The sequence below is a fragment of the Microtus oregoni genome, unplaced genomic scaffold (assembly GCF_018167655.1).
Source record: "Microtus oregoni isolate MIOR12 unplaced genomic scaffold, Mior012 000052F_000, whole genome shotgun sequence".
Taxonomy (NCBI): Eukaryota; Metazoa; Chordata; class Mammalia; order Rodentia; family Cricetidae; genus Microtus; species Microtus oregoni.
The window spans coordinates 84,319-98,035 of record NW_024543812.1 but is presented as its reverse complement, the minus strand read 5'-3'; the positions used below and the strand labels follow the sequence as shown (position 1 = coordinate 98,035).

Here is a 13,717-nt window from a genome sequence, read left to right as displayed (position 1 = left end):
TTGCCCCCATAGCACTGTTAACCCCTTGTGCCCTGTTATTTCTGTTGTATAGGCTTCTTAATAGGCAAACTTCACATAATCCACTTTGTTCTTTTTGTTCTCTTCTTCATTTTTCTACTGAAGTTGACATTATCAATTAATCCTCCCTAAAACTCTCCTTCTTAGGCCAGTGAAATAGCTCATCAGTTTAAAAGCCCTTGCTATAAAACCCTTCTAACCTGAGTTCAATCTCCAGAACCAACAGTAAAAAGAGAGGACAAATGCTAGAAAGTTGCCCTCTGACCTTCACACATGTGCCATGCATGTGAATATGCATGTGCACACAAAATAAAACTTTAAAAAACAAAAACCAACTCTATTTCTCTGATGTTCACCAAATGCTGATATTTCTTCTTTTGGCAATCTAGTATCTTCATTTTCTCCCTAATTAAACAGTTTTTTCTAACTAAAAGTCACTATTGCTATCATTGGGGGCAGTTCATTCTTTGGGATGAATAAATGAAAGAACTAGAACTGGTGACTTGTCTCATCTGGGCTATTCACCTCTGTGATTAACTAACTCAAACTCAAGCAGGGTGTGGTGGTGCATGCCTGTAGTCCCAGGACTTAAGAAGGGAAGACAAGCAGGTCAAGGAGTTAAAGGGAACTTCTTAGTTACAGAGAGAGTTGAAGATCAGCTTGATCTTTACGAGACCTGTCTCAAACAAAATAAAAGTCAAGGTGTTAATTCTAACTGTATAATAGATTCAAACACATTTTTAAATCTTTTTCAGAGCATGGACAGAACATCAGGAATATGGATTAATCATTGATGGCTCCACATTGTCACTCATACTAAATTCTAGTCAAGACTCTAGTTCAAACAACTATAAAAGTATTTTCCTGCAAATCTGTATGAAATGTACTGCAGTGCTCTGCTGCCGGATGGCACCATTACAAAAAGCCCAGGTAAGTGGATATTAGTTAATTTTCCATTCTGGATCCTCTTTACACATCTCATTTCCGTGCCTTTTCATTCTTTGTGAGCAAACCTGAAGTCTCTTCCAAATTATTTTAAACCTGTACTGTACCTTGTACCCTCTAGCTTGCTGACCAATTCTTTACCTGCTAGACTTCTCTAATGAGTACTTAGTTCCTACTGCCTCTGCCTGGTGTTCCTTCCTCCTCATGGCATTATTAACCCTATGTATCCTGATCTTTCTTCTCTTACTATTCTGCTAGCTTGTACACAAATAAACCTGGCCCAATTCCTTAAGCAATATTTTTTTCCTGGTTTCGTTACTACAGTTGACACTATCATTTACATTCTCCTCAAAATCTTTCTTGATTTCTGTGCTTGCCCAAAATGCTGATATATTCTCCCTCTTTGGCAGTGTAGCATCTTTTCATTTTGTTTCATTCTGTATTTTTAGATTTTTATTTTAATGTGCGTGAGTATTTTGCCTGCATGTATATCTGTGCACCATTTGGGTTCCTGGTGTCTGCGGAGGCTAGACTAGAGCATCAGAACCCCTGAAACTGGAGTTACAGACATTCATGAGCTCCCACGTTTGTACTGAGAATTGAACCTGAGTCCTCTGAAAGAACAGCCAGTGCTCTTTACTACTAGGCCATCTCTCTGGCCCATTACCCTGAACTTCCTTAATAGTTTTTCTTTTCTATGGTAAAGTTTTCCTTTGATTTTCACTTTATGGACTATCTCTCTCTGGATTAACTCTTCCTTCCATTGATACAGCTCTAGTCTTGGCTTTTCCTTAAGATTATGTCTCCTGTTTCTAGCTGTCTGCTAGACATTTCCATTTGGATTGCCTACTACCACGTTAAATTCTAGTATCTTAAGATAGATCTTAGAGTTTTCTTGAACAGTTTATTCCTGTTACTAGGGCCATTTTACATTGTTCCCTGTGTATCATATTATAGTCTGTTTGTTTATTCTGCCTATTTTTGTCATCGCTTCCATTTTCATGAACCTTTTGATGTTGCTCATGTTTCTCCCCTCCCCAGAAGATGGTGTATCTTGTGGTTCAGGTCTCAATGTAGTTTATATCTGTCACTATAATTACTTTTTCTAGACTATTTTCTCTTAGTATCTTATGTTCATATACACAATGTTTGAGTCATTATCTTCTGTCCAAATCTTTGGGTTCTATTATAGATCCATTTTTTTGGGTTGTCCTTATTGTCCCAGCTATGCCTTCTCTGCAGCTTAACCATCATTTTCCTTAACATCTCCTATTATTTCTATAACCAAGCTTACTATAGTTTCAACTTTCTAAATTCAAAACCTTTATTTATTGATGGCCCTCATGCTTTATTCTTGTATGTGGCTTTAGCTATCCAAGTATGTTTTCTAGTACATTTTATTACTTTTTTTCTACTTGTTTTTCCTTTCTTCTCACTTCTTTCCAGAGCCAGACATTGAGTATCTCGTTAAACTTTATTTGTAATTTCCTAGCTTCTTTTTATTTCCTCTTCACTTTGTTTTCTACCAGTGCCTTCTGTGTAGTAGGAGCTACGGGCTGTGTTCCACCACCCGGCTCCTGGCCACCGGCTAGCTTTATACCCGAAATAACAACACACAAATTGTATTCATTTAAACACTGCTTGTCCCATTAGCTCTAGCCTCTTACTGGCTAACTCTCACATCTTGACTAACCCATCTTACCAGGAAGATTCTAGCGTATGTCCATCTTGGGCTGGAGCTTCATCACGTCTGCCCTGGAGAGGAAAGCATGGCATCTGCCTCACTTCCTCTTCCTCCCAGCATTCTGTTCTTTTTACTCCACCCACCTATGTTCTAACCTATCAGGCCAAGCAGTTTATTAATTAGCCAATGAAATCAACAGATTGATATATGACACTCCCACATCACTTCTGTACTTACTGCTACTTGTACAATATTCTTCCATGTTGATCTGAATTCATGATCTATACATGAAAATTCATTGATCTAGTCACACCAGACCTATTTTATGAGTGGTTACTATTATTAATTCCCTGTGTGCCTTTTGGATATCATTCATTTTCTCTGAAAACACCTTATTATTTCCTTACACGTACAAATTCTACTAGTATTTCATTATTTTAATCATGGTTTCTTTCATAAAATAATGCCTAATCGGCAAATACTTTCCTCTTTTTTGATATCATAAGCTTTCTTATATGGAAAATTTTCACATTTGTTTGTTTGTTGGGTGGTATGTGTACCTTGGTGCACATGTAAAGATAAGAAAACCACTTGCAGAAGTCTTTTCCTACCCTCCTCCATATGGATATCAGGGATCATACTGGATAATAGCATGTACTCCTATATAGATACCATATTTTATCTTTATTATTTATCTGTTTACCTTATATACTTGAATTTATAATTCATTTCTATTTTTATTTGCATGCTTTCTAGTGACCACACCTCTTTTGTTATTAGTATATTGTTTTGAATAGTAGTTTGCATCTATTTATACTTAATGAAAAAGCTATTTTTAGTTAAATTAACTTTTTCTTGAAACCTACCTACAGTTTGGATAAAAACCATGGGTAACTTGAAAAGATTAGAGAAAAACTATATATTTACCTTACCAATTCATTTGTGACTCTACAGTCAGTAATCACAAATCCTTTTATTTTCTACAAGTACAAATTATAATCTTTCAACCTAACCTATAGTTTTCTTGAAAAGGTTGTCACCTTGATAATTATATTGCCTTCCAGGCTGCAATTTTTAATCCTTGAGGTACAAATTATTGCTGCACATAGTATACCAAGGGCAAATTAGTTAACATTATTATAGCCCATTAAAACTGAATTTGAGTTTGTCCTTAGTTCTTTCACTTACAGGAATAAGAGAGTATTTCTGACAATCTTTTGTAAAGTTCTTAATAGGAACCAAATTAATTGGAGTGGTCATGCAAATGCTAACATTTCACTTCATTTTTATGTTGAATGAAATTGGACATGTAGGATTTTTTAAATGATTTAACGCAGCTAAAAACTTATTGCATCTTATTTAAAGAAATGCTGTGTTGTCTCTTACTTGCATAAATTATTTGTAATCATTTCATTATATTGAAAATGAATTTTATTTATGCTAACCAACTAGATAAATCAGGGGACAAACTTTTTGGAAAGCATTATTTAGCAGCTGAAACTTACATATCATGTTAAGGCTACTAAATTCCAAGGAGTCTTGAGAGTAGATGTCAAACAGTGACTATCTGAAACAGTGGAAAAACAGCTTTGACTCAAGTATTTTCCCCAAGAAACTTTCCATGAGGTTTTGGAGACCTCTAAAGCAGAAATCATTGAACAACACTATAGGTAAACATTTTTTATTAAGTATTTGCCCTTAACACAGCATTGAATCACACTCAATGTTTTCACATCTAGATGAGCTACTATTTAGAAAGTGACTGAATTTGTAGCATTTTTCTGCAAATCTCACCTCTTTTAAGATACCTCCTTTGAAATGTAGCTACCTGTAAGAGAAAACAAACATATTGTGTGGTGAGGAGAGTTAGTAAAATGTAATTGGCAGCATAATAGGTGCATAAGATTAGCATATATGTTCCATAATTACCATTGGGGTATTCTAAAGGGAGATAGGAATGTCTTCAGAAAGAAAGGATTAAGAGATAACCAAAACACTATTCTGATTATTCCATTCTTGTTCTGGTAGCTTTGTACATGTTACCTCAAATCCAATTTATGGTCTCCACTCTCACATTAAAAATATAATCTAAAAAGAACACGGGAAAAGATGGCAAACGAAGGAAACGTGCCAATCTTTAGTAAGCATGTCAAGAAAGGTTTTGAACATTTATGCATGTACAGACCTAGAAACAAATGGGGTGCTAGTGTTTCATTTTAAATGACTATGTTACTTCACACCTGATAACTTAAGACTCTCACACATGTATGCAAACTAACTTTCTGTTTGGAAATCCTCCAATTACACCTATTAATGACAGTAAACCCCAGTGAGTTACTACACATTCTGCTTTTGATTTTTCTGTCTCTTGTATTTTATGCTTAGATTGTCAGAATGGTGAAGAACTTGAAAGGCAGCCCTATAACACTGTCAATAGGTGATGGTGCCAATGATGTCAGTATGATTTTGGAATCTCATGTGGGAATAGGTAAGAAACATTTAATGTGATGGCCTCTATAAGGTATCATTGGCAGTTTTGCTTTTTAGGTTAAATCAGTCTTACTCTAGATTGTTTTAGTTACTCATCTGGAATTTGAACTTGTGAATAACTGTTAATATAATAAAAGACTTCTTATAATAGTGACCATTCCAAGGTCCTCCCCATAGTGGTGAGAGGGTATTTGTATTTGACAATCAAAGTGAATTTTTTTTCCCAAGGCAGGGTTTCTCTGTGTATCCCTGACTGTCCTCAACTCACTCTGTAGACCAGGCTTTCCTGGAACTCAGAGATCCACTTGCTTCTGCCTTTTGAGTGCTGGGATTAAAGATGTGAACCACACCCACCTGACTTCAAAATGGATTTTTCAAACCTTGTGTCACAATTAATTGAGTAGTTCCTATTTTGGCAGCATGCATGAAATTTTATTAATTTCTTACACCTTTAGCCAGGCTGCCTACTCTATTACTGTTCCCTCTGTTTTTCGAGATTGTTAACTGTTAGAAGTTAAGAAATTATCACTGGCTGGCTCATTGTCTACAGTGGTATTTATGGGTACCATGGGCTATGGTGTTGAAGTCTTATGTTGACTTATACCAACAGTTTTTCTGGAACCTACACAAAGTTTTCACACACCCAATTGCTATTAATTATTCACACACCCAGCAACATTTGGCAATGGATTGGGAGCACATACAGAATTGAAATATTGTATTATTATATAGTGAAGTTTAGATTCCAAAATTCCTTCTCCTACTCAAAAGTAGAATGATTTAGCATGGAATTCTAAGTTTTTCTCATTGGTTACCCAATGTGGAAATGGCCTATAACTCATAAAATCCATGAGTAGCTATTGAGTTTCATATAGTGAAAGGGTTTCACTGTCTTCTCATTGATTTCTTTGACCACAAAACCCAGACCTCTGACTTGCCTTAATATAACATCTAGTTTAGTGTTATGCACAGTTAAGCACATACGGAATGCCTTAAATAATTTTAAGGTGGATTTTTCCCCACTAGATAAGTTTTGCTTTGTAACAATTAAAATAATGACTAGTTAATTGTTTTATATTGTACTAACAAATAGCTAATAATCAATTAAACATACTTTTATTTGGTGAGTCTCAGTATTATTTTTAAAGCCACTCTTTATTTTAAAAGAAGTAAATATAAGGTATACACTTGATTTGTAGCATTTAAATAGCTTAAAAATATAAACACAAACCAGGCATTTGCTCATTCTATAAAGTTATCACCATACAAAATATTCTCTCTTTAGGTATTAAAGGAAAAGAAGGTCGTCAAGCAGCCAGGAATAGTGATTATTCTGTCCCAAAATTTAAACATTTAAAGAAACTGCTATTGGCTCATGGACATCTATATTATGTGAGAATAGCACATCTTGTTCAATATTTCTTCTATAAGGTATGTGATCGATCAGATGTTTATAATTTAGCTGTTTTGCAGGGGATTGTTTTTGAGACAGGATCTTGCTACATGGCCTAGATTTAAATCAATTTGTTTTTGTTTGTTTCTTTTGGTTTTTGAAGACAGGATTTTTCTGTATAGCACTGGATATCCTGAACTAGCTCTGTAGATCAGACTGGCCTCAAACTCACAGAGATCCGCCTGCTTCTACCTCCTGATTGCTGGCAGTAAAAGAATCAAACTTCTTTTTATTTATTTATTTATTTATTTATTTTTTAATATTCCTTAATATATTTTATTTATTTATTTATTAAGGATTTCTGCCTCCTCCCCGCAACCGCTTCCCATTTCCCTCCCCCTCCCCCGATCAAGTCCCCCTCCCTCATCTGCTCGAAGAGCAATCAGGGTTCCCTGACCTGTGGGAATCCCAAGGACCGCCCACCTCTATCCAGGTCTCGTAAGGTGAGCATCCAAACTGCCTAGGCTCCCCCAAAGCCAGTATGTGCAGTCGGATCAAAAACCAACTGCGATTGTTCTTGAGTTCTCAGTATTCCTCATTGTCCGCTATGTTCATTCAGCTAGTCCGGATTTAACCCATGGTTTTTCAGACCTAGGCCAGCTGGCCTTGGTGAGTTCCCGATAGAACATCCCCATTGTCTCAGTGTGTGGGTGCACCCCTCATGGTCCTGAGTTCCTTGCTCGTGCTCCGTCTCCTTCTGCTCCTGATTTGGAAATAGAAAACACTATCCTGAGTGAGGTAAGCCAGACCCAAAAAGAGGAACATGGGATGTACTCACTCATATTTGGTTTCTAGCCATAAATAAAGGACATTGAGCTTATAATTCATGATCCTAGAGAAGCTAAATAAGAAGGTGAATCCAAAGACAAACACATAGGCATCCTCATGAATATTAACCTTCATCAGGCGATGAAAGGAGACAGAGACAGAGACCCACATGGGAGCACCGGACAGAAATCTCAAGAATCAAACTTCTTATGTAACTAGGGCTAACACACATTTCTCCTGTCCCAACCTCCAAGGTGGTGAAATTACAGATGTGTACTACGGTGCTGAGCTTTGCAATTTAATTTCTGTGAATCAAAACCAAGGTTTTACTGCTCCTGAATATAACCTGCTCAGTCTAGATAATGTTTGTTTTGTGTATGTGTGTGTGTGGATGATCAGAGATGATCATTTGCTATTAGATAACCAATTGGTGTGATCTTCCTTGGGAAAGACTATTTCTTCCACTCTTGGCATTCCTTATGTAGGGTTGACTCTTCGTGATCTTTTCTCCATCCACTTTTGCTTGTATATTGCTATTGTCCTTGTTCATCTGGTGTTAGGTGATCATGTTGGTGAGATTCTCTGGGTTAGCTTCTGATATTACTAGGAGATGCAATCTCACATCGAATTCCCTGATCCTCTGGCTCTTACAGTCTTCCCCCACTCTTCCTTAGTGTTCCCTAGGTCTTAGGTGTGGGTGTTGTTTTGTAAATGTATCTATTCGAAACTCAGCTCCACAACTGTGCATTAGATTGTTTGTGGTTTTCTGTAATGTTATCTACCGATTTCTAAAATAAGTTTGTTTGATGAGAGGTGAGGACTATACTGCATCTGTGGATATAAGAGCAAATATTTAGAATGTAGTTAGAATGCTGATTTAGTAAAGTGGTGACTGTATGTTTTCCTCCAAGACCCATGACTTCACTAGCCCTGAATAGTTAGCTAGGTTTCCAGTACCGGGCATCATTTCCTTCTTGTTGAGTGTATCTTAAAGCCAATTAGAGAGCTGTTGGTTACTACCAAAGTATGTGGGCCACCACTGCACCCTTAGGGTTATTAAGCAATTCTGGTTCTCGATATAGTTCATAGAAATCATTGATCAGTAAGACTATAGGTTGCCTCCCTCCTTTGGAACCTTGCATGGTGCCTTCTGAATGCTATTCCTCAGGGAAGAGACATTCAGGTCAGTTCCAACTCAGGGGCTTCCAGCTTCCAGGCCCTTTGTCTGAAGTGTATGGTATCTTCAGCAATAAGGGCTTAATCCTTCCACCTTTTGGAGACAACCAAATAGCAATAGACTGTTTTTGGACAGTGCTGACCAACAACTCAAAAGAGGGCTTTTCATGCCTTTTATTGAGGTTTTTTGCTAGGTGGTCTTTGGCTCTTGGAAGGAGCATTGTCAGCACAGATTAGAAAATTTCATTTAAACTGTATATGCATATTTATACACAGACTTACATATTTTATAGGTTTTTAAGTATATAATTAACAGTATGATTCCTTATGACTTTTTCAAACTTCCCTGCTAAAACTTCACCTTTCTTCCTCTTTCTCCTGCATTTATCTCCCCTCCCTCCAAATTAGAGCCCCCATTTTTCTCATTTATCCAATCAGATCACTTGTACTTGTATTCCCTTCTATATGACTCCCCAAACTCACCAACACTAGCAATGGTTCCTCTTTACATTTGTGTTTCTACAGTTACTCCAGGATATGTACTCATGTCTGAAGATTTGGAACTAAGAGCCTCCCATGAGAAAAAATATGTGATAATTGTCTCTCTGGATTTAGTCCTATCCATTTACCTGCAAAATTGATGGTTTTATTTTTCTTTACATCTGAATAGTATTCCATAGTATATATATACTCACATTTTCATTATCCATTCACTGGTTGATGGACATTTAGGTTAGGTTATTTCTGTTTCCTAGCTATTGTGAATAGAGCAGCAATAAATATGGCTAAGTATCTGTGGAATAGGTTTTCTCATTCTTTGGACATATGCCGAGGAGTACTATAGCTGGGTCATTTGGTAGTTTTATTTTTAGCGTTTTGGAATTTCTCCACACTGACTTCACAGGGGCCTCACCTGTCTGCAATTTGCATGTCATCCTTGTGCGGGGCCTGTACAATTTCCTGGATTTTTTCAGTATTAGTGAACGTACTGCTGAAGTGAGCACTGTTTTTTTTTATTTTTTGAGACAGTTTCTCACTATATATGACCCTGGTTAACCTGAAAACTCCCTGTGCAGACCAGGCTGGTCTCAGACTCACAGAAATCTACCTGCCTCTGCCTCCCAAGTGCTGGAATTAAAAGTATAAAGTGTGCTACTGCACCTGACCATTTCAGAAATTTCTGACTTTAAATTATTTTTGTGTATGTCTTTGGAATTCAGATTAGACTTGGTTTTCCAAAACCCTAAGGTACGTTGTCACTTATTTGAGAGCTCTGATTTTCCCTCTTTAGCAAGGTCTCATGTATCTCAGGCTGGCCTTGAAATATGTAGCTGAGGATGACCTTGAATTTGTGATCCTTTGTCTCTAATTCCCAGGTACTGTGATTACAGGTGTATGTCTTCATTCTGAGTTTATGAGGTGTTGGTGTTTGAACATAAGGCTTTACACATGCTGAACATGTACTCTACCAAATGAGTTAAATCCCCAGCCCCATCTTATGTTTTAAATGCAGATACTTAAAGATATAAATTTCACTCTTAGGACTACTTAACCTATAGGTCTTGGTATGTTGTATTTTCATTCAGATCTCTGATTTTTTTTTTATTCCCTCCTTGATTTTCAGTGACCTATTCATCATTCCATAGAGTATTTTTGTTTGTTTTTGAGACAGAATCACACTGTGTAGTTCTAGCTGGTCTGGAACTCACTGTGTACCTCTGGCTGGCTTGAGATTCATAGAGATCAGCCTTCTTCCACCTCTTTGTCTCCCAGGTACTAGTGTTAAAGGTATGTGCAACCATACCTGGCTCAGTGTTTTTTAATGTCTGTGATTTTTGTATATGTTCTATAGCTTTTCTTGATATTGGTATCTAGTTGTAGTCTATTTTTGTCAGTTAAAGTATAAGAAATTACTTTAATTTTCCTCCATGTATTAAGATTCACTTTGAGTTGGGTGGTGGTGGTGGTGGTGCACACTTTTAATCCAAGCACTCAGGAGGCAGAGGCAAGCCGATCTCTTGAGTTTGAGGCCAGCGGGGTCTACACAGTTAGTTCCAGGACAGCCAGGGCTGAAACCTTGTCTCAGGGGGGAAAAAAACTGACTTTGTATCCTATTGTTACTGTATGTTCTATTTAAGAGAAAGGTCTGTGGACTGCTGCGAATACTACATTCTGCTATGTTCACATAGAATTTCTATAGAAAACAGTTAAACTCATTTGATCTGTGATGTCATTTAACCCAGACATTCCTCACCTCTCAACACATACCTTTTTAAATAAGAATAATTATTTGTTTGTAAGTAGAGTATTAAAGGCACCTTTTATTGTTGTTTTGGTATTGCTGCTTTTTCTCCCTAAGTATATTTTTTGGAATACCTTTTTCTATCCTTACACCTAAGATTGTATCTATCTTGGATGCTGAGATGTATTCCTTAGAGGCAAAAAAAAATGGATAGATTCCATTTTTAAATCAATCTTCTAATCTGTGTCTGTTTGCTGAGGAATTGAGACATAAGTATTATTATTATTGAAGTATGTTCATTCCTCTTATTACTATTCCTTATTTGCTTAACTGTTGTTTCTTTTCTATAGACTTGTGGTCATGTTTATCTTTCTCTTCAATCCAAAGGATTCCTTCCAGTATTTTCTGTGTAGGTTGTTTAGTGGTTATGAATTCTTTTATTCTGTTTTTATCACAATTAACTTTTCTTTCTCCTTCAATTATGTTAGTTTTGTTGGAAACAATTTGGTTGATTGTTGTCTTTAAGGGCTTGAAATGAATCATTCTAGAAGATCTCCTGGTCAAAGTTTTTGTTTAGAGACCTTGTATTATTCAAATGAACCTGACTTTATAGGTGACGTTATGTTCTTTCTTGCAGTTGTGTGTATGTGTACACACTCACACACACAAGTACTGCAACATCTTGAAGTCACTTCTTTCCCTTTACCATCTTTGTCCTGAGTATCTAACTAAGGTTGCCAGGCTTAACAGCAGATGCCCTTACTCACTGAGCCATTCATTACTCTGCCTTCATATTTATTTATCTTTCTCATTGTTCTGTGTTTCAGTTCCTCTACCTTGTCTTTAAGCCTTGATATTCTGTCCTCCCTTTAATCCATTCTATTGGTAAGACTTTTTAAGAAGCTTTTAATTTGACTTATTGAATTTTTTGTTTTCAGTATTCAACTTGTTCTTTTATTTAGCATTTCTAACTCTTTGCTGGATTGTATTTTCATATCCTCTGTTTACTTATTTCATTTAACTGTTTCTGTTGAGCATTCTGCTTTGGAACCTTTGTCTGTATTCACCACTGTCTCTGACCAGGTTTTCATCTAGCTGGGTACTATGAGGTTTTGAAGCAATGTTTCTTCACCATAGTGTAGAGAGGTATTCTGCTGGCTAGGTTCAGCATATATTTGTAATACTTACTCTTAGTTTCCAGAGGGTGCAAAGCCATCAACTCGGCAGGAGTCTTTTAAAATGGTGTTTTACAACTGTTCCAGTTAGTTGCCAAAGAAAGGGGTATTTTTTTTAAAAAAAAAAAAAAAAAAAAAACCTTTTCTTTGAAATCCCCATGCATAACTTTTGTCTCCTTTCTTCCAACTTTATTTTCTATTATAAATGTCTTTTGCTGAGAGTATTGTGCCAATTTTTGAGGCTCTCTGTCAAGTTTCAGTGATCACTAACAGAAAGGAGGGAAGTTTCCCAGACTATGCTGTCCTTTCAGGTCAGACTCTTTTTGTTTTTTTTCTGATCTTATTTCCAAGGTTTTCTGTTTTACTTTGAACTAAACTAGATATTTTGTGTCCATCACCCATATCTTTTGATAGATTTCTCCAGATTATTCCCTAGATAATCCATCAGCCCAAGCCTACCATGATGTCCACCATCTTGTCTACCGTCTACTGTTTCACTTCATTCATTTTGTCATCTATGGCCCATCAAATGAGTCATCATCAATAATTTTTCGTGGTATATATAGCACCAGATGCCAAGGCTCCCATCTATGCTTTTGTTAAATAAAAAAATTAAAAATTAATCTGGTGCAGGTACACCTTTAATCCCAGCACTCACGAAGCAGAGAGGTAAGTAAATCTCTTGTCTGAGGCCATCCTGAGTTACATGAGGATACCTTGTCTCCAAAAATAAATAAATAAAAATAAAATAAAGGAGAATGTTTAGAAATAACACATGTGTGTGTATATAGAAAGGAAGCTGTATAGCTTATATATAAGAATATGGATATTCTTTTCATATTTATACATATATGTGTATATGTGTGTGTGTGTAAAACACTGATGCTAGGTTGCCAGATTTGCTATAAAAACAAAAACAGCCCTGCCTTGCCAGTCTGTATTAACTAATTGTTGGGCCAAACATTGAAAAGAAAAGGTATAATTATGATTTTATTAATTGAACCCAATGTGTGTAAAATAGTTTATTGTTTGACAGAAGCACTTAATTTATTAATTAATCATCAAAAGCCTCCTATGAGACAAGTTGCAGTATCTCAATTTTAAATATATAAAAAAATAGATCTCAAGGAAATGCTGTCATGGTTCTACAGCTGAGAAATATGAGAGGTATATTTCCACAAAGGTTAAATCCAGGAACCTTCATCAGAGTTAGGGTCTTTTGGGCTTGGCATCACTGATTATTTTTTGACCTTCCCCTAATAGAAGGTTCCCATGAAGATTTATCATGTATTTCTTTGCTAATCTGACTCTTCCCAAAAAGCTTGGTTTGTCCCCGGTTGGATTTTGCCCTGCAATTCAAGCATCTACCACCAGATGGAATGAATTCTCTGTTAAAAGAACAAAACAAGCCTGAACTTACCAAATGTTGACCAGTGTTCAAAAATTATCTCCCCATTCACAACAAAGTGTATCAGAGATTATTTATGTAGGTGATGCCTTCTGTGTTCCTTATTATCTACCCTACTGACTCAACACTATTCATTATATACAGCTGTCCTTTGTCCAAAAAGGATTTCTAATCTTTTAACAGCCTTTGACTTACCTTTTAAAAAGGCATTCCCTCTTTTTTTTAAGATTTATTTTTAATATGTGTGTGAGTATGTGCACATGATTGAAGGTGCCCATGGTATCAGATGATCCTGAGCGAGAATTAAGAACATTGTAAGATGTCCATGTGGACAATGGGAACTCATCTCTGGCTGAAT

At 36.4% G+C, this 13,717-nt stretch overlaps 1 protein-coding gene across 6 annotated transcripts in view; it reads left to right on the top strand.

Annotated features, from left to right (window-relative positions):
* Positions 1–13,717, top strand: part of LOC121437340 (phospholipid-transporting ATPase 11C) — a 179,123-nt gene that overhangs the window by 122,662 nt on the left and 42,744 nt on the right. For all 6 annotated transcript variants that reach the window (XM_041637221.1, XM_041637219.1, XM_041637216.1 and 3 more), the window contains 3 exons: positions 774–948; positions 5,033–5,135; positions 6,423–6,568. In XM_041637221.1, the coding sequence (XP_041493155.1) occupies positions 774–948; positions 5,033–5,135; positions 6,423–6,568 (424 nt within the window). The remainder of the gene's footprint in view (positions 1–773; positions 949–5,032; positions 5,136–6,422; positions 6,569–13,717) is intronic.